A 20,000-nucleotide genomic window follows, 5' to 3' on the forward strand; every position below is an offset into this window, starting at 1 on the left:
TGTGTGTGTGTGTGTGTGTGTGTGTGTGTAGTGTGTGTGTGTGGTGTGTGTGTGTGTGTGTGTGTGTGTGTGTGTGTGTGTGTGTGTGTGTGTGTGTGTGTGTGTGTGTGTGTGTGTGTGTGAGTGTGTGTGTGCATCAGGTCAGTGATCAGCTGACATTAAATCAACCGGACTTCTTTCTGCGTATTGATATGACTGCACATAGTCCCGTGATCAGAGTGTTTCCTTAGCAAGGGTCTGTTAACGTAAAATAACAGACCTCTGAAATGTCCAAATCGACCAATCAGAATCGAGTTTTCAACTAAGCTGTGTAATAAATATTAACAAGTCTAGAATTGGTATTATACAGAAACATTCACAAGTTAAAAACACCTCACATTAACCAAAAACCCTAAAACGAATCACACCCTAACTCGTAAATAGTCCCATAATGCATTGCATCAGTCTGAACATTGGTTTAAATGCTGGTTGACTTGAAAATGGAGTTGAGAGGAGAACAGAATCGTAACAATACATGCTTTACATAAACACTAAGTGTCCACATTCACCGAAACAAATAAATGATAGACTTGCAGAAATGTTATTGTTTACAAGACAGAGGAAATGCGTCATGTGTTGCCATGACAACAACATCAACACATCAGAGAGAGAAACAAAGGCCACTGACACAGAGGACTCAAAGTTAAGTGGTTTCTGTATTTCAGTCTGGAAATGTGAAGTTTTTAACGAATGAATGTGTTTTTTGTGCAGGAAGGTTTGTTTATAGGATGCAAGTTCATAAGGAGGGATGGAAATACAGATTCTGGTGCGAAATGCAAAAGAAAGATGAAGGTATTAGAGGAGAGATTTTCCGGAAGTGATGTCAGGATCACATTTAAAAGTTGGTCAAACTCGAGTTTATTCTCGACCTTTGAAATGACATTTTCTCACCAAATTTGCAGAAAGAAATGTTAAATCCCAGGGTTTTGTCTGCGCCTACCGACAGCAATCTAATTATCGAAATGTTTTAATTCAACAAGCTGTGTCCAACTCTTTGCCTGCGAGCATTAAATGAAACATTACATTACATGACATGTCACTTGTTAGACGCTTTTATCCAAAGCGACTTCCATACTCAATACTGTGGACAATCCCCACAGGAGCACTTTGGGGTGAAGTGTCTCAGGGACACAACGACATGCTGACTGCAGTGGGGTTTGAACCTGTGCTCCCTTGATCCCAACACCAACGCATTAACCCACTGCGCCACACGCCACCCTACAAAACAACCTTCACACGTTTAATACAACCTTAAATAAAATACATTTCTTATTTTTTTAAATATTAAAGTAATCTGCAATACTCCATTCTATGACTGAAAACAGAAATATCAAAGTAAATGTTTGAAACCTAAAAAACAGCCTTTTATATTTGTATTCACATTTGACATCAAAATCTATGATATATATTTATAAAAAATAAATAAATATATTTAAATACATTTAATACAAATCTGCCTTTCAATGCTAAGCATGGTTTTGTCTGCGGCCTCAAACCAAAATGCAGATTTCCCCGTAAAATGTTAAAGTGATGCCAGAACACAATATTTCTGTTCCTCAAAAACGGTGTAAAAAACTAATTTTGGGGATTTAGATTATTAATTTTAGATTTGTTTTTTTCTCAGATTTAGATTTTTTGGGGATTTAGATTTTCTTTTAAAATTATATTGAATTTTTATCAAACATTTTTTTTTAGATTTAGATTAAACATATTAGATTTATATATATTTTTTTATTTATATATTTTTTTTATATTTCGATATTTTGTACTGAAACTGAGATTTCTGAGTTTCTTTGATGTCCTTTTTTCTGTAGAGGAAGTGAAGAAACCATAACTCCAGATGTATTTGTTGTTTGAGGTGCAATATATGACTCAGCAGCTTTAAGACATGAAGAAACTATTATTTCCCGCTTCGCTCTAATGCAGCATTTTCACCGGAAAGTGAGCGGAGCTTAATTTTGACCGGAAGTCACGCTAGTGCTTCTAGAAAAACCCCTGATAAATGCTTCTAAATCTGCACCTTGTCCACAGATAGTCATTCATATTCATACATTACATTACAGCATTCTTCTGTTACGTGGATTTATTGAAACCTCATGCAATGCTCTTCACACTTTCTGATTGGATGCAAACTGAATTTCGCCAGAAAGTGGGCGGGGCCTTAATTCTGACCAGACATTACGTTAGCGCCCTCATACAAAATGTTTCCAGAAAAACCCCATAATAATAAAAACATTGTTCTAAATATAGCTTTTTTTCTTGTTAACTCTTTGATATCTTATTACCCTCAGGCCTTTCATCTTTGAAATGAAACAATCCAAGTAGGAAAATCAATCTTTAGTTGAACTGCTCATAACTCATCTCCACAGCCATTACTTCTGTCAAGAGGTCGCAGGATAATGATTTATTGACCCTTTTTCCAGATTGTTTTGGTATGGAAGCTTAAATTCCATCTTACTGTACTCACCTCATGCTTCACTTGCTCTTATTTTGTGATGGTGCTTCCAGTTAGAGCCTAATTGCTAACACATTGCACAGCGTCACCAGGTTTATCCACCTTAACCTGCCAAATAACCTACTTTTAAGCTTTTAAATGAACAGTTATTAAGTAAAAACACTTTTTAAGGTGAGAAACTAACCTTTTAGATTCCCAATATTTGATGATTTTATCAAAAATAACGTACCTTTGGGACTTAACGTTGATGTTTGGAGCTGTGAGGAGCTAATACTGTATGAGAGCAGACAGTTAGCTTAAAGAAAAACACGTCAACATGTTTTTATAATGTCTCTCACAGTCTGAACGTAGACACAGGTCAGCACTGCACGTTTAACCATAGGGGGTTAAATAGTAATAAACATTTAAATAACGAGAGCCAGCAATTTGGCCGTAGCTAGCTAGATACTTAACTTTCGCTAGGTAGCTTGTAAGATAGTTTGCTAACACAAGCGAGCTCTTCACATGGATGCCCCTCACTGAATTGCTATTCAAATGAAAGTGGAAATTTGCAATATTTGCCTCCAAATCTCCTAATAAATGATAATCCAACTCAGTCAACAATTACAGTTTTGTTGATTGGCTTCTCTTCCATTTTGATATACAGCTGTTTTTCACATGCTCCCTTTTTATATATATATATCTCGTCCTGAATGCTTTTATTTCGGAACAGATGCTTTTAAAAGGTGCATTATTAATAAACGTGTACCCACTTCTACAACTAAGATTTCAGTTTCTCTGTAGTGTGATGTGGTGAAACTTGCCAATCACAATTACCTCACTGACAGTCAGCTGGAGGACTGACTGGCTCATTTTTGGCAGCATTGCAGTGAGACACACACACACACACACACACACACACACACACACACACACACACACACACACACACACACACACACACACACACACACACACACACGCACCCTTGCCAGTACGGCAGTCTATAGTTAGGGATGGCAGCAGCGTCTCTTCGGGTCTAATTAAAGCTGTTTAATATTCTGAGTAGCCGTTCAGCACTGGCACAAACTGCGGCTCCAAAACTGAACAAAACAACCCAAAAAACTTTGCACGCACAACAGATACACAAACAGGTCGTTGTGTATATTTTAAAATGTGTCCTACTGTTTTTGTAAAATGCAAATCTCTAAACATGGATTAGAGAAATAAATGGTTCATAGGCAGGTTGGAGGTTGATTTTTAAAATACCATCTTCATGTATCTGTATGTGTTTGAAAGACTTCATTCCTTATTCTTATTCTAAGTATCGCAGCATGTTCAGTTAATTATCATCAGTCCACTTTAATAAAGACGGCATATATTCCACTTCAAAGAGCCTTGGAACAACATCCATATGATCTTCTTTGGATGATTCGTTCTTCTTTAATCAAGGCAATTTCATTTCTGCAGAATGATTGACTCGAGCTGCTTCCAGTGTGCCCTTTGACACGTGGAGAAAGATCCATATTTGATGGAAAACATCCATCAAATATGGAGGTAACACAGGGATTGTAGCCTCTGCAGACCATTGACATGCACTAAAACATATAGAACACACTACAGGAGAGGGAGAACTGGACTTAAACTCACTATGTACATTTTACATATATATTTAATTTGCTTACACACTTAATGCATATAATATCCTGTGTATACTGTAAAGTCGGCCCTTCAATATAGTGTTTATTTGTCAGACAGTTTAAAGACGTTTTTATCTCCACAGTCAATTTGTATATTTTCTACTTTTTTAACCCTCTGAGACCCACGGGGCCGTATACGATCCCAAATATCACGTTGTGTTCAAAGCGTCATAACTCATCAGCTGTTTGAGACTTGCCGCGTGTTTCCTCTTAAACTACAGAAACGGCAATAAACAACTCTATTCAGTTTTTCATTGAGAGGTGTTTACTTATTTCGGTGAAACGAATGTGCGTAAAGTTTTAAAAGATGCGGATAGTCTCACCTTGATTCTGGCGCATTGCTTATCGTTTTCTGTTTTTTTTTATAGATCAATTCTCATCCACCATCTTTGTTTGTGACGTAAAGAGTGTAAGAGTCACGTTTCTGAATCGGACACTCTGAGTGGATGCTGTCACAGCCAATCGGAGTCTGACTCAGAGTCAGTTCCGTTGTTTTGTGTACTGAAACGAGAGCTGGTATAATTCCACGCGCGAAAACAAAATAAAAGTTGGAATACGTTCTTTTCGTGTCTTAAAAGTAGACTGAGGTATGGCAAGGAAGTTTACAACAGCTGAGGCTTTGGAGCTGATTGTTCAAGGTGACGATGTCGATGAAAATTCAGACGAATCTGCTCAGCATGCCATGTGTGATTGTGGACAGGAAATACCGTGATATATATCATGTGTAGTCTTGACAAAAAATGACAATTCCTGGCAAAAGAACTCCCATGGACACTGCCCAAAAGAATGGGCATAACTAATGAACAGAAGAAGTTAGAATCTTCTAATCAGTTCTGATACAATGATAATAAATGTGTGCACATGTCTGTGTTGAACGTTTCTTTCAATGTTATGGTTAGCAGTTATTTTGAATGAAATAAGTAAAAAATTCAAGCTCCGTTTAAAAAAAAAATGTATGAGCAAATATCCCCAATTATAGTGTATACAAGTCTCTAATGAGTGACACATATCATTCGCTGAGGTTGTGCTGATTTCTGGGATGTGTAAAACTTGATTATACTGTAAAGAAATGACAATGTATAAGGCAAATACATAAATATACAAAAACGGAAATGTCCTATGTGGGTCTCAGAGGGTTAATGCTGTTTTATTTCTATTTTGAGATGTTTACATTTTAGAATTGTTCAAAATTAGAATTTCTGCTTATGTGCAATGCCTTGTTTTTTGTTTATTTAATGCTGCTGCAATGCAAAGAAATCCCACATTGGGATCAATAAAGTACATCTTATCTTAAAACCCCCCTAAAAAGCACAATAGGGACCCTTTACTTGTTTCATTGTGTGCATTCATGCAGCAGTGCAGGTAACCTCAAAGCCCACCAGTTATCTCAAATCGTCCGCCCATTAATGGAAACTCTGCAGAGATATGGATTGATCTTCCTCTCGTGGCCCTGAGCCGTAGTTTCCCCACAGAGATGAGATGATAGCGGAGGACAATATATAATGTGACTTTAGTGAGATGAATGATGACATGCAGCGCCTCCCTCAGGGCCAAAATCCTATGAACACTCATCTGAGAGAGAGGGGGAGGGGGGGGGGGGGGTGGGGTTTAATGGCTTGTTGTGAAGTCTGCAGGCTTTTTATAGGACTTCTTTCAACACAAATGTCAACCTTTGAGTTATTGAATGTCTGTGAATGTGATTGAGATGAGTCATTGTTTGCATGACTTCCTTACTACAGGGCAACATGTTTTTTAGTCTTACGTTATTCATCCATTGAGAACATGTTTTTGAATATGTTAAAGGTCTCCTATTATGCAAAATGCACTTTTTGATGTCTTTTCTGCAGCCCCGTTTTTAGAGATGTGGGTACGGAGGAAAAGAGAGAGAGTTTTGTTCTCTGACACTTTGTGAGTCTCCTGACACACCGGGGACACACCGCGGACACACCGGGGACACACCGCGGACACACCGGGGACACACCGCGGACACACCGGGGACACACCGCGGACACACCGGGGACACACCGGGGACACACCGCGGACACACCGGGAACACACCGGGGACACACCGGGGACACACCGGGGACACACCGGGGACACACCGCGGACACACCGCGGACACACCGGGGACACACCGCGGACACACCGGGGACACACCGCGGACACACCGGGGACACACCGGGGACACACCGGGGACACACCGCGGACACACCGGGGACACACCGCGGACACACCGGGGACACACCGGGGACACCGGGGACACACCGGGGACACATAGTGATGCAATGGAGCTGATCCAGATTTGCGTCCGATATGACGTAATATCAGAAATGTGGACCCACGGCACTATCAGAAAGTTGCTTTAAGAAACAATGTCCGACGTGTTTGTCGTGTGAATTCTGAGCAGGCACAAACTCCCCCTCCTCTTTTTTTGTTGTCAAGCTAAGGACCCAGATCAGCAGTTCTCTAACAGGCCTGAAACAGAGGGGTATGAGGGATTTCTAAAATGCATGATCTCTTTGGTATTTTGAGCAAATCACATCATAGACATGTTTTTATATCTTTGTATATATCTGAGACCTATAATATATGCCTCCCTCAGGGCCGAAATCCTATGAACACTCATCTGAGAGAGGGGGGGGGGGGGGGGGTTTAATGGCTTGTTGTGAAGTCTGCAGGCTTTTTATAGAACTTATTTCAACACAAATGTCAACCTTTGAGTTATTGAATGTCTGTGAATGTGATTGAGATGAGTCATTGTTTGCATGACTTCCTTACTACAGGGCAACATGTTTTTTAGTCTTACGTTATTCATCCATTGAGAAAATGTTTTTCAATATGTTAAAGGTCTCCTATTATGCAAAATGCACTTTTTGATGTCTTTTCTACATCACTATGTGTCCCCGGTGTGTCCGCGGTGTGTCCCCGGTGTGTCCCCGGTGTGTCCCCGGTGTGTCCGCGGTGTGTCCCCGGTGTGTCCGCGGTGTGTCCGCGGTGTGTCCCCGGTGTGTCCCCGGTGTGTCCCCGGTGTGTCCCCGGTGTGTCCGCGGTGTGTCCGTGGTGTGTCCCCGGTGTGTCCCCGGTGTGTCCGCGGTGTGTCCCCGGTGTGTCCGCGGTGTGTCCCCGGTGTGTCCCCGGTGTGTCCGCGGTGTGTCCGTGGTGTGTCCCCGGTGTGTCCCCGGTGTGTCCGCGGTGTGTCCCCGGTGTGTCCGTGGTGTGTCCCCGGTGTGTCCGCGGTGTGTCCGTGGTGTGTCCCCGGTGTGTCCGCGGTGTGTCCCCGGTGTGTCCCCGGTGTGTCCGCGGTGTGTCCGTGGTGTGTCCCCGGTGTGTCCCCGGTGTGTCCGCGGTGTGTCCCCGGTGTGTCCGTGGTGTGTCCCCGGTGTGTCCGCGGTGTGTCCGTGGTGTGTCCCCGGTGTGTCCGTGGTGTGTCCCCGGTGTGTCAGGAGACTCACAAAGTGTCAGAGAACAAAACCCTCTCTCTTTTCCTCCGTACCCACATCTCTAAAAACGGGGCTGCAACGGAGCTGATCCAGATTTGCGTCCGATATAACGTAATATCAGAAATGTGGACCCACGGCACTATCAGAAAGTTGCTTTAAGAAACAATGCCCGACGTGTTTGTCGTGTGAATTCTGAGCAGGCACAAGCTCCCCCTCCTCTTTTTTTGTTGTCAAGCTAAGGACCCAGATCAGCAGTTCTCTAACAGGCCTGAAACAGAGGGGTATGAGGGATTTCTAAAATGCATGATCTCTTTGGTATTTTGAGCAAATCACATCATAGACATGTTTTTATATCTTTGTATATATCTGAAACCTATAATATATGCCTAAAAATAGCATGATAGGAGGCCTTTAAAGGACTTTTGGTAGCAGCGATAGCCACCTCAATGGGTTTCATGATCAAAGATGAGTTCCATCGCTCCAACAAATCCACATTTTAAAATATTATTTAGAAACTTAAATTGGAGAAATTAGCGTTTTCCAATTAAAACTGTCGTAACTGTATTTCTGTCTTTTTTTATAGTCTAGAAAGGTTCAGGCCCTGTTTGTTGTATTTATTGCATATATCATCTTAAGCCTAATTTCCTGTTTTGATTAGAGATGTTTTTATTTTGAAGGCGACTCTCTAGTTAAATGGCTAATGTGTGCAAAAGTGGAAAAAAACGGGCAGAGTTGACAAAATGTGGATTAACCCTTAAAATATTTTTGTATCCTGGGAGATACATTTAGAGTCTTTGTCCATTATGTAACATGGGTCAAATATAGTGTAACATAGGTTTAATATTATGTGAAATGTGCAATGTATCTCTGGAAATGCAAAGTGTAAGTTGGAAAATAAAAGTCTTAAAGAATGTTAACCTAGATACATTATGTTAGAAAAATCTCACTGGTCCCCGGCTTGAGCTTCAACCTCAGGATCCATGTATCTGTGATCCTCTCCAGAATGGAAGTAGTCATCACATACAGAGCATCAACTAGTTCCTGAACAGTGTCCTTCACATGCTGATATCCAAGAGAGGGAGTTACACAGTCACAAGATGGAGGAATAGAAAGCAGTATTCAATGTTTACTTCAGATTAGCTCCATGTCAGAAATGATCATGCTTGTCATATGTCTATCTCCATAGAGGCTGAATCATCATGTTAATCACATAGCTATCATATGCCTCAAACAGTCCTGATGCTCTTCTAGGTAATCATACATCCTGTCATGAACACAGCTACAGTTGGGATACCTTTGTTATCATGTTACTTTGATATTGGAAGAGTACATTCAGTAGTTTCCCAACACAATAGAAAATAACAATCAATGAATTCTCCAAAATATATATATGTGCTTTCCCATTTAAGGGTTAATTGCTCACCCCTACCTAAAATGAACTAACCAACCCTAAACAACAGCACCATCTCTGAATCTTCTAACTCGCTCCCCTCTCCAGATCGAGCAGCGGCGCCACAGTGAGGGCAGTAACTCCACCTCCTGTATCTTCATGGTGAACAAACCGTACGCCCTCACCTGCTCCGTGGTGGCCTTCTACATCCCGCTGGTCCTCATGGTGCTGGCCTACCAGAGGATCTACATCACGGCTCGAGCCCACGCCCTGCAGATCAGCATCTTGCAACGAGCGGGAGGAGGTGGAGGAGGTGGTATAGACCATCAACGAAACCACCGCATGCGAACAGAGACCAAAGCAGCCAAGACTCTGTGCATCATTATGGGTTGTTTCTGCCTCTGTTGGGCGCCGTTCTTCGTCACTAACGTGGTGGACCCCTTTATAGACTACGCGGTGCCGGAACAGCTGTGGATCGCCTGCCTGTGGCTGGGGTACATTAACTCCATGCTCAACCCCATCCTCTACGCCTTCCTCAACAAGTCCTTCCGCCGTGCCTTCCTCATCATCCTGTGCTGCGGGAGGAAGAGGTACCGCCGGCCGTCCATCCTGGGGTCCGGAGCGCCCTGCACGGCCACGCAGATCAACGGCTCCACACATGTAGTCAAGTAAGTTCCCCCTGATCATTGCTGTGGATTTGTTTAACATTCAGTACATCACGTGGTGAAGGAATGAGTCCTAAAACCTGAAAACATTAAACTCAAGAATTTGAAAATATGTCATCCTCAAGGCCTTTAGATGGCCCTGACAAAATGTGTAACTCAAGTAAGTTCCCCGTAATCATTGTTGTGAATTTGACTGTCATAGAATGGTGCAGGAATGAGTCCTAAAACCTGGAAATGGGTCAGCATGTCACCACAAATCAATTCTACAGGTTTTCTGAATACGTTTTTGGTTAGCCTGAAATGGGGTCTGTGGTTAAACGAAGCTGAAGAGATCTTTTAACATTTTGTTGCATTAAACTCAAGAATTAGAAAATTGGACAGGAATGAGTCCTGAAACCTGGAAATGAGTCAGTGTTTCACCACTTCCTGTTCGCTTGTCTCTTTGAATGTATTTTTGGTTGAAATAGGGTCTGTTATATCTGAAGATATTTTAACGTTTTGTTGCATTAAACTCAAGAATTCGATAACTTTTCATCCTTAAGGCCTTTAGATGGTCCTGACAACATTTGAAGTTGTCAGAACAAATCTGGTGGAGGATTTCGTTAAAGAATGACACCTGAAAAAGGCGAGAAATCTTTAAAAAAAAAACATGAAATCTAACCTACCTTTTGGGTTTACGATATATATCTAATTGGCTTTTTTCTACATCTCAGCATGCTCCAGATGCCTTCCAAATGGCATACTTCTACGTGAGTGTCTTTCACATTGCGAGCATCCCAAAAGTGCGTTCAAACCTGAGAGATATAATATATATATATAATCATCCAGTTTCAATAGGTCCTCCGCTCCGACCTTCTCTGTGCTCGGGCTCGGGTTTATCGGAAATAAAACCGTACTCAAAATGATAAATAGGAAGCATCCATATACCATGCATGATGATGCATAGTACTTCATACTCAATGCATTGTCTTTGAGTTGTTGTTGTTGTTGTTGTTTCTGGGTCAAAAGTCGCTTCTACGTTACACTTTTGGTTAACAATAAGACTTTGTACAATACACAAACGACAAAGTGCTATAAGCGCCAGTCTTGTCATTTTAAACTGTCTCAAATTGAGAATTAAGTCCTTAAATATTACAACATTAAGAGAAGAAGAACCTCTCTATTTTGTAATCTGAGCTTCTCTTTACCCCCCATCAGGCTTCTTAGTAAACAGTGTCTCAGGGACACAACGACATGCTGACTGCAGTGGGACTCAAACTTGATACCCCCTGATTCGAAGTCCACTGAGCCACAGCCTCCCAACGATCTTAGATCTTTTATCTACTCAAACCAAGGCTTTTTATTTATTTCTGTAAATGCACGTGTCACTGGTTATCTCACAGAGCGCAGAGGGAGCCATTTGTCCTCGGTCTGCCCTGCATGCACCATATACTGCGAATGAACTGACTAATGTGCAGGAGGGTCAGGTGGCAGGTAACAGCAGCCTTTAGTGATAAACAACATGTGTTTACTCTGCTGGAGATAACTTTATTTACCTCTGAATAAATACACTTCCACTTCCTTCACTCTCCAGCCTTGACTCGTTGACCTGTTTCTGTTTCTAGACGTAGAAATCGTGTTCACAGAGATAAGGTTCAACGTGCACCTCGTAGCGGCTCAGCGCTTATCTTATTATTATTCTTTGCATCTGGATAATAGGTATTTCAAAAATGATGAATGTGGCATAGAATAAGTGTGTGTATGTTTGCAAGGTTGAATAATCATGCATGTTATATCTAGTTAAGTCTATAGGGTTTGCCTTTCTGACTGCATAAGATTGTGTGAATCATATAGTAGGCAAGTCTTCGTCCAATCAGAAACATGCTGCAGTGATGACTTTATTATGTAGATCTTCCAGACAAAAATCAGCAGTTTTGGAGGTAAAGAACCCGTAGTTTTTTTATACTGTCCTGACCGTTTGTATGAATTGGTCCAAAGCAGCTTGAATCCTTGTTTTCCTTGTGACATGGCTAACATGTGTGAGCGTGTTTGTGTAGCTATAGCACACAGGCTTTCTGTTTATGGGCTTTTGAACATAATTACAATGGCACAAAATGTTTTATTTGAACTTGTCATGTCAAATTTACTGCCAAAACCACACAACTCAAAGTGTTACAGGGTTATGGGCAAATATCCCCTTTTATAGTGTATAGAAGTCTTTAATGAGTGACATAGGACATTACCTGAGGTTGTGCTGAGGATGCGTAAAACTTGATTATACTGTAAAAAAGTTATCATTTATAAGGCAAAACACAAAAATATTCAAGAACTGAAATGTCTTATTGTGGGTCTCAGTGGGTTGAGACCAGAAGTCATTATGTCTGCAGCGTTTTCACTGTGTTTCAGAAACACGCTGCAGCAGCACTTTCTCTTTGTGTGCACTTCATAAAGGTCAAGACGACTGAACGTCCCTTCAGTTTGCAAGGAAGTAGAAGGGACAATGACTTCAACACACACCCTAATATATCAAATAGCACTACTACACCCCTGCATGGCACCACTTGGTACGGTCCAGGCTGGGTTAGAGTCCAGGCTCTGGCGAACATTTGGGCGGAAATATTCTTAGAAAGAACATCAATACACTCTCGGTTTTGGACTTTTTTTGTAAATGGGAAATTAACATTACATGTTACTTGTTAGACGCTTTTATCCAAAGCGACTTCCATACTCAATACTGTGGGTAATCCCCACAGGAGCACTTTGGGGTGAAGTGTCTCGGGGAGACAACGACATGCTGACTGCAGTGGGGTTTGAACCTGTGCTCCCCTGATCCCAACACCAACGCACAACCCACTGCACCACACGCCTCCTTAACAAAAAGTGATGCTTAAACCTAAATGTCAATTAAATTATTTTTCATTTTGAAACAGTTGTATAGCTCCCTCCAGTAAATGACACGAGGCTGAGGTCTTGTTTTAAAATACGGGGTTTATTTTGTGGGACCTATTCCAACCCGTGAGAACTGGGTTATAAGACAGAAAAATATAAAAGGTAAACAATAAATAAATATGTAATATATGCATATGTCATCACTGTTAATGCCGCTAAATTAAACAATAAACGGCACACATCCCACACAGCATGTAGCACAAGCTAACAATAGCATGTAACACAAGCTAGCGCATAGCATACATACATACACATACATAACCTGCAGCTCAACCACACACAATTACACAAACAACCAGCACAAAAACGTACCTCGTAGGCTGCTAGTCACTAGAGGGGCTGATCACTTCCCTTACTTTCCAACAGGTGTAACACAAAACACCGCAGATTAGTTCTGCCTCTATTATTGTTGCACATAAAAAAGGTAGGAACCAAAAATACAATGTGGAACAAATGAACAACAGAAAGTGAAGACAGTTACAGTTTTTCTTTCCCTCATCTCGTCTTCTGAAATGTCTCATATTAGAAAAATGATTTAAAGTGGACCTATCATGCTATATTATAATAATATAGTGTAGGACCATACCTATATAAGGCATATTTATACTTTTTCTTTTTCAAAATACCAAACAGATCATGCATTTTAGCCATGCCTCATTTAGCTCTATTTGACATTTTTTAGCTCTGTTTTTGCAAGGGCTGATTCAGTGAGAACAGCTCCACCTACTGGCCTGGCATATGTACTACAGCGTCTCCAGCGCTTTCGAACGGCAATGGCCGTGGCTGTCTCCTCCTGATTGGTGGAGTTGGCCCAATAGCCGTAGCGCCACCGTCCTGACGTCAGGACAGTGTTCAAATCTGGATCAGTTTTTATCAGATCCGTTGCAGCCCCTTTTTTAGAGATTTGGGTATGGAGGAAAATAGAGAGGGTTGTGTTTTCTGACACTTGGTGAGTTCCCTGGAACACCGGGGACACATATTCATGTAGAAAAGACGTACACAAGTGCATTTTGCATGATAGGTCCCCTTTAAGGAACACTCCTGAACCTGCAGATGAGAAATGTTCTAATAATATAAGTAGTACATGAACATCCTCCTTCTCGTGCACCGACGCTGCAGAGTGAATTAGTCTGAGTGATTTGACTCTGTGTGGAAACAATTTCAATTCTCGTTCAAAATGGTGTTGACGTCCCGAGACATTATGGAGCTTGAGTTCATCGTAGGAAATCAATGAGGCTCCGACCATCAATTACTGTTCATCCTGCCGACATTACTCGTAACATTTCCAATGCCTGTCGGACATTTCTGGACATCCTCCAGAGAGTTGGTACTGACGATTGAAAGCCATTAGCTCCATATGGAAGTCTTCTATACGCTCATTATTTTACTCAGAAGTGGCACAGCTGAACTAGGGTTACAGTAACTCACAGGACCACCAGTGATTGGTCAATTTGTTAAAGGATTTCTCTGTTCATAATCCATAAATTCACTGCAAACTATCAATAACAGATGGGATGTTATATTTGGTGGCAATGGCATTCAATCAATGTGGCAGCAGGATTCAACCTATAGTAAAGTGTTGTTTTTCATATTTAAACGCTATTAGTTTCAGTAGAAATGTTTATTTTTAGGAGTTGGACGGACATTATATTGAAATCCAAACTACCTTTTAGCTTCGCAGTAACATTGTCCGTCACAAACACACTCTCTTGGTGTCCTATTTATTATCTATTACTATTTAAAGTGCTGTGTTTAACAAACCATCAGATTTTATTGGTATCATAAATATTGGTATGTGCAACGAAACAGAATTTAACGTGCAGTTTTAATGAAGCTCTTTGCAGGATAACTTCAAGACAGTAATATCCCCCATCATGAGCAGCAGTGCATGTTATTCGTTTTTAACAATGTTCTTGCTTTACACAGCGAGAGTCAATAACGTTCGTACTGGCATTTCTGTTATTACTTCTGCAGAATATCGACTAGAACATCTGACTCTGACTGTGTTTTATATAACACACATGTGTCATACACTGCATGTTGTCCTGCACATTGACTCATTATATCTCCCACACACGGTCAGACCTCCATTAGTCTGTTTGGAAACATGGAAACTGGACATGTGGGCGGTTCAAAGCCCGACAGAAGGTCTTCACATCCTCCAGATCTCCATGTTTGTTGGTACACTGGGGGGAAAGGTTATTGGTTTGGTCCCATTAGAGTAAATATACTGACATTCAAGACGTTTAATGGGTGAGGGTCAAACACACGGAGCGCTTGGTGACGTTCAGGATTATAAAGCTGAACAACTGTCTCTCCCAGCTGTGTGCGTCACTCTTTAGTGTCCCCTGGTCTCCCAGCTGTGTGCGTCACTCTTTAGTGTCCCCTGGTCTCCCAGCTGTGTGTGTCACTCTTTAGTGTCCCCTGGTCTCCCAGCTGTGTGTGTCACTCTTTAGTGTCCCCTGGTCTCCCAGCTATGTGCGTCACTCTTTAGTGTCCCCTGGTCTCTCAGCTGTGTGCGTCACTCTTTAGTGTCCCCTGGTCTCACAGCTGTGTGCGTCACTCTTTAGTGTCCCCTGGTCTCCCAGCTGTGTGCGTCACTCTTTAGTGTCCCCTGGTCTCCCAGCTGTGTGCCTCACTTTTTAGTGTCCCCTGGTCTCCCAGCTGTGTGCGTCACTCTTTAGTGTCCCCTGGTCTCCCAGCTGTGTGCCTCACTCTTTAGTGTCCCCTGGTCTCCTAGCTGTGTGTGTCACTCTTTAGTGTCCCCTGGTCTCCCAGCTGTGTGCCTCACTCTTTAGTGTCCCCTGGTCTCCCAGCTGTGTGCGTCACTCTTTAGTGTCCCCTTGTCTCCCAGCTGTGTGCCTCACTCTTTAGTGTCCCCTGGTCTCCTAGCTGTGTGCGTCACTCTTTAGTGTCCCCTGGTCTCCTAGCTGTGTGCGTCTCTTTTTAGTGTCCCCTGGTCTCCCAGCTGTGTGCGTCACTCTTTAGTGTCCCCTGGTCTCCCAGCTGTGTGCGTCACTCTTTAGTGTCCCCTGGTCTCCCAGCTGTGTGCCTCACTCTTTAGTGTCCCCTGGTCTCCCAGCTGTGTGCGTCACTCTTTAGTGTCCCCTGGTCTCCCAGCTGTGTGCGTCTCTCTTTAGTGTCCCCTGGTCTCCTAGCTGTGTGCGTCACTCTTTAGTGTCCCCTGGTCTCCTAGCTGTGTGCGTCACTCTTTAGTGTCCCCTGGTCTCCTAGCTGTGTGCGTCTCTTTTTAGTGTCCCCTGGTCTCCCAGCTGTGTGCGTCACTCTTTAGTGTCCCCTGGTCTCCCAGCTGTGTGCGTCACTCTTTAGTGTCCCCTGGTCTCCCAGCTATGTGCGTCACTCTTTAGTGTCCCCTGGTCTCTCAGCTGTGTGCGTCACTCTTTAGTGTCCCCTGGTCTCACAGCTGTGTGCGTCACTCTTTAGTGTCCCCTGGTCTCCCAGCTGTGTGCGTCACTCTTTAGTGTCCCCTGGTCTCCCAGCTGTGTGCCTCACTTTTTAGTGTCCCCTGGTCTCCCAGCTGTGTGCGTCACTCTTTAGTGTCCCCTGGTCTCCCAGCTGTGTGCCTCACTCTTTAGTGTCCCCTGGTCTCCTAGCTGTGTGTGTCACTCTTTAGTGTCCCCTGGTCTCCCAGCTGTGTGCCTCACTCTTTAGTGTCCCCTGGTCTCCCAGCTGTGTGCGTCACTCTTTAGTGTCCCCTTGTCTCCCAGCTGTGTGCCTCACTCTTTAGTGTCCCCTGGTCTCCTAGCTGTGTGCGTCACTCTTTAGTGTCCCCTGGTCTCCTAGCTGTGTGCGTCTCTTTTTAGTGTCCCCTGGTCTCCCAGCTGTGTGCGTCACTCTTTAGTGTCCCCTGGTCTCCCAGCTGTGTGCGTCACTCTTTAGTGTCCCCTGGTCTCCCAGCTGTGTGCCTCACTCTTTAGTGTCCCCTGGTCTCCCAGCTGTGTGCGTCACTCTTTAGTGTCCCCTGGTCTCCCAGCTGTGTGCGTCTCTCTTTAGTGTCCCCTGGTCTCCTAGCTGTGTGCGTCACTCTTTAGTGTCCCCTGGTCTCCTAGCTGTGTGCGTCACTCTTTAGTGTCCCCTGGTCTCCTAGCTGTGTGCGTCTCTTTTTAGTGTCCCCTGGTCTCCCAGCTGTGTGCGTCACTCTTTAGTGTCCCCTGGTCTCCCAGCTGTGTGCGTCACTCTTTAGTGTCCCCTGGTCTCCCAGCTGTGTGCGTCACTCTTTAGTGTCCCCTGGTCTCCCAGCTGTGTGCGTCACTCTTTAGTGTCCCCTGGTCTCCGTTGTGTTTTGAGCTTCTTGCAGCGTTTGGTTTCTGCAGCTTTTAGTAAACGCTGCGCATGTTTCCTCTAAACGCTGCATGTGTTGTCAAGTTGCTGAAGATGTTTCTTCATGTGGAACATTTGGGTTTTTATATCTGCATCCTTTCTGATCGTTGTAGCACGTTTGCACCCTACCACTTGTGCAGTGTGAAGAAACCTTTGTCTCTGCTGGTTTGAGTTCATTTAAATCACTTCTTCCAGTTTCCTCCTCTGGCTGATGGACTCTGAAACAGGGATTAGTTCAGTAATCAGATTGTGGTGATCAGCTGACAGAGTGTTGTATTGGTTTCTCTCTTAATGGCTGCTGTGCTGTAGAGATCACATGTCAATTAAACAGAACGATGAGACTTAGTGCAGCTCCGATTAATCAAATCAAACTTTATTTGTACAGCATTTTTTCAAAAGCAATACCAACCCCCCCTTCCCAGGAGAAGAACACTTGATAGCAACACAGGACTTAAAGGTAGGGTAGGTAAGTTTGAGAAACCGGCTCGAGATACACTTTTTGTTATATTCCATGGAATGCTCTTAACATCCCGATAGCAATGAATATCTGAAGTGCTTTGACAAAAAATCCATAAAAAAATGTCATCTGTGGAAGCTGTGATACTGTAAAAAGCACGACCAATCATCTGAGCCGGCCCGGCTAAAATAACTGGATGGCCTACCTGCCTGTCAGCCTTCCATCTGTGCACAAACTTATCTCGTGCCCTCATTGGTCATGTGCGCGTTCGTGTGTGTTGGAGGAGGGGCTCTGTAAGGAAGTGGCAGATTTTCTCCGGTTGTGTATTTTCAAATTCTAGCGATCTCGAGACGGTTTCTCAAACTTACATACCTACCCTACCTTTAATATAATTAAATTAAAATAAAATAGAAATTGGAAAAAAATAAGGATTAAAATAAGAATAAATGCAATTCAATTAAAATCTCATTAAAACAAATGTCTTGAGTTGCTCTTAAAGTTCATACTTCATATTTTTGTATTTACCTGTGAGGTTAAACCAGGATCAACTGTTTCTGCACCATGTGGAAGAACCAGAGGAGAACAGTGTTGTTTTACAGGGCTTGGTGCTCATTCAATTGCACATATTTATAGGATCTAAGCTATAAAACACCCATTTCAGATTGTGCTTGTTTCATGAGGCCTGCAGAGGAAATGCCATTCTTTATTTCGCAATAAAAACAGCAAATATTGGAAAGAGGCTGAGAAATATAAACAGATGCAGCAGAAATGTGTCTCATCTTCTGACCCCTCGTATTAATCTGGGTTTAGAAACAGAAACAGAATTCATGAATCAGAGAAGATGCAATTGCCCCAAACCAAGTCTCACGTACAAAGAGTGTGTTCAGGTCTTCATTGATGGATTGTGATTGCATGGATGGAGATAAGGAGCTCCATTATGAGAGAATCTGTCCGGCAGCTTTTTGGACGAGATAAGAGCGCGATAAAGACGCCAAAGCCAAGAGTTATGAGAAGGAGAAACATGAGGACAGGAAAACACAGAAAGGAGAGTTATGGTTTGAGTACTGGTAACGGTGAGGAATCCGTTTAATCCTTACTGGAAGAAAGGTATAGTTTTCAACCCGTTTCTGCCCAAAAAAGAGAAACAAGGAGCGTCATAGTTCTGGTTTAAGGAGACTGAACTCCAGATAATAATTAAGACAAACGGCTGCAATTTGAGATGAACACGTCATACGTAGGATTGAAGCGTCGATGCAGACTCAGACAGCAGCATTAATGTGTCTCTGGTATTTAAGATGAATTGATCCTGGCTCTGATGTGGACTCAGTTGATCCTGTTGGACTTAAAGTGACGGACGTTTTCCCCCGTAGGTCTTAATCAGTCTGAACTTTCTGACCGTTATTCATCCTGGAGCTCATAATCCACTCTGTGTTACTCTGTATTTTTATATGGCGACCCTTAAAGAACCTTTTAAAGAGGTACTATTCTGCTTGTGTGTTATCTAGGTTTGTGTACAAGATATACAGCAGGAGAGGACTCTTTAAAGTAGAGACACTACATACTGATATACACCTGAACATCAGAAGGAGAGGACTCTTTAAAGTACAGACACTACATACTGATATACACCTGAACATCAGCAGGAGAGGACTCTTTAAAGTAGAGACACTACATACTAATATACACCTGAACATCAGCAGGAGAGGACTCTTTAAAGTAGAGACACTACATACTAATATACACCTGAACATCAGCAGGAGAGGACTCTTTAAAGTAGAGACACTACATACTGAGATACACCTGAACATTAGCAGGAGAGGACTCTTTAAAGTAGAGACACTACATACTGATATACACCTGAACATCAGCAGGAGAGGACTCTTTAAAGTAGAGACACTACATACTGATATACACCTGAACATTAGCAGGAGAGAACTCTTTAAAGTAGAGACACTACATACTGATATACACCTGAACATCAGCAGGAGAGGACTCTTTAAAGTAGAGACACTACATACTGATATACACCTGAACATCAGCAGGAGAGGACTCTTTAAAGTAGAGACACTACATACTGATATACACCTGAACATCAGCAGGAAAGGACTCTTTAAAGTAGAGACACTAAATACTGATATACACCTGAACATCAGCAGGAGAGGACTCTTTAAAGTAGAGACACTAAATACTGATATACACCTGAACATCAGCAGGAGAGGACTCTTTAAAGTAGAGACACTACATACTGAGATACACCTGAACATAAGCAGGAGAGGACTCTTTAAAGTAGAGACACTACATACTGAGATACACCTGAACATCAGCAGGAGAGGACTCTTTAAAGTAGAGACAGTACATACTGATATACACCTGAACATCAGCAGGAGAGGACTCTTTAAAGTAGAGACAGTACATACTGATATACACCTGAAAATTAGCATAATAGATATCACCGTGAGGAACATTTGCAATTATGCGTAACACAACTTCTAATCAACTTGCATCATCTACAGTTTCCTGCCACACAATCGTGCTGCTTACCAACGTCTCTTGTTGCTGCATTGCATTCTGGTCTATTTTCTGCTCCTGTGGGCGTTCACATCAGT

At 42.6% G+C, this 20,000-nt stretch overlaps 1 protein-coding gene across 2 annotated transcripts in view; it reads left to right on the forward strand.

Moving 5' to 3' along the window:
* Positions 1-20,000, forward strand: part of htr4 (5-hydroxytryptamine receptor 4) — a 143,194-nt gene that overhangs the window by 88,294 nt on the left and 34,900 nt on the right. For both annotated transcript variants that reach the window (XM_034135412.1, XM_034135413.1), the window contains exon 6: positions 9,112-9,671. In XM_034135412.1, the coding sequence (XP_033991303.1) occupies positions 9,112-9,671 (560 nt within the window). The remainder of the gene's footprint in view (positions 1-9,111; positions 9,672-20,000) is intronic.

This window comes from Trematomus bernacchii, unplaced genomic scaffold, assembly GCF_902827165.1.
Source record: "Trematomus bernacchii unplaced genomic scaffold, fTreBer1.1, whole genome shotgun sequence".
Taxonomy (NCBI): Eukaryota; Metazoa; Chordata; class Actinopteri; order Perciformes; family Nototheniidae; genus Trematomus; species Trematomus bernacchii.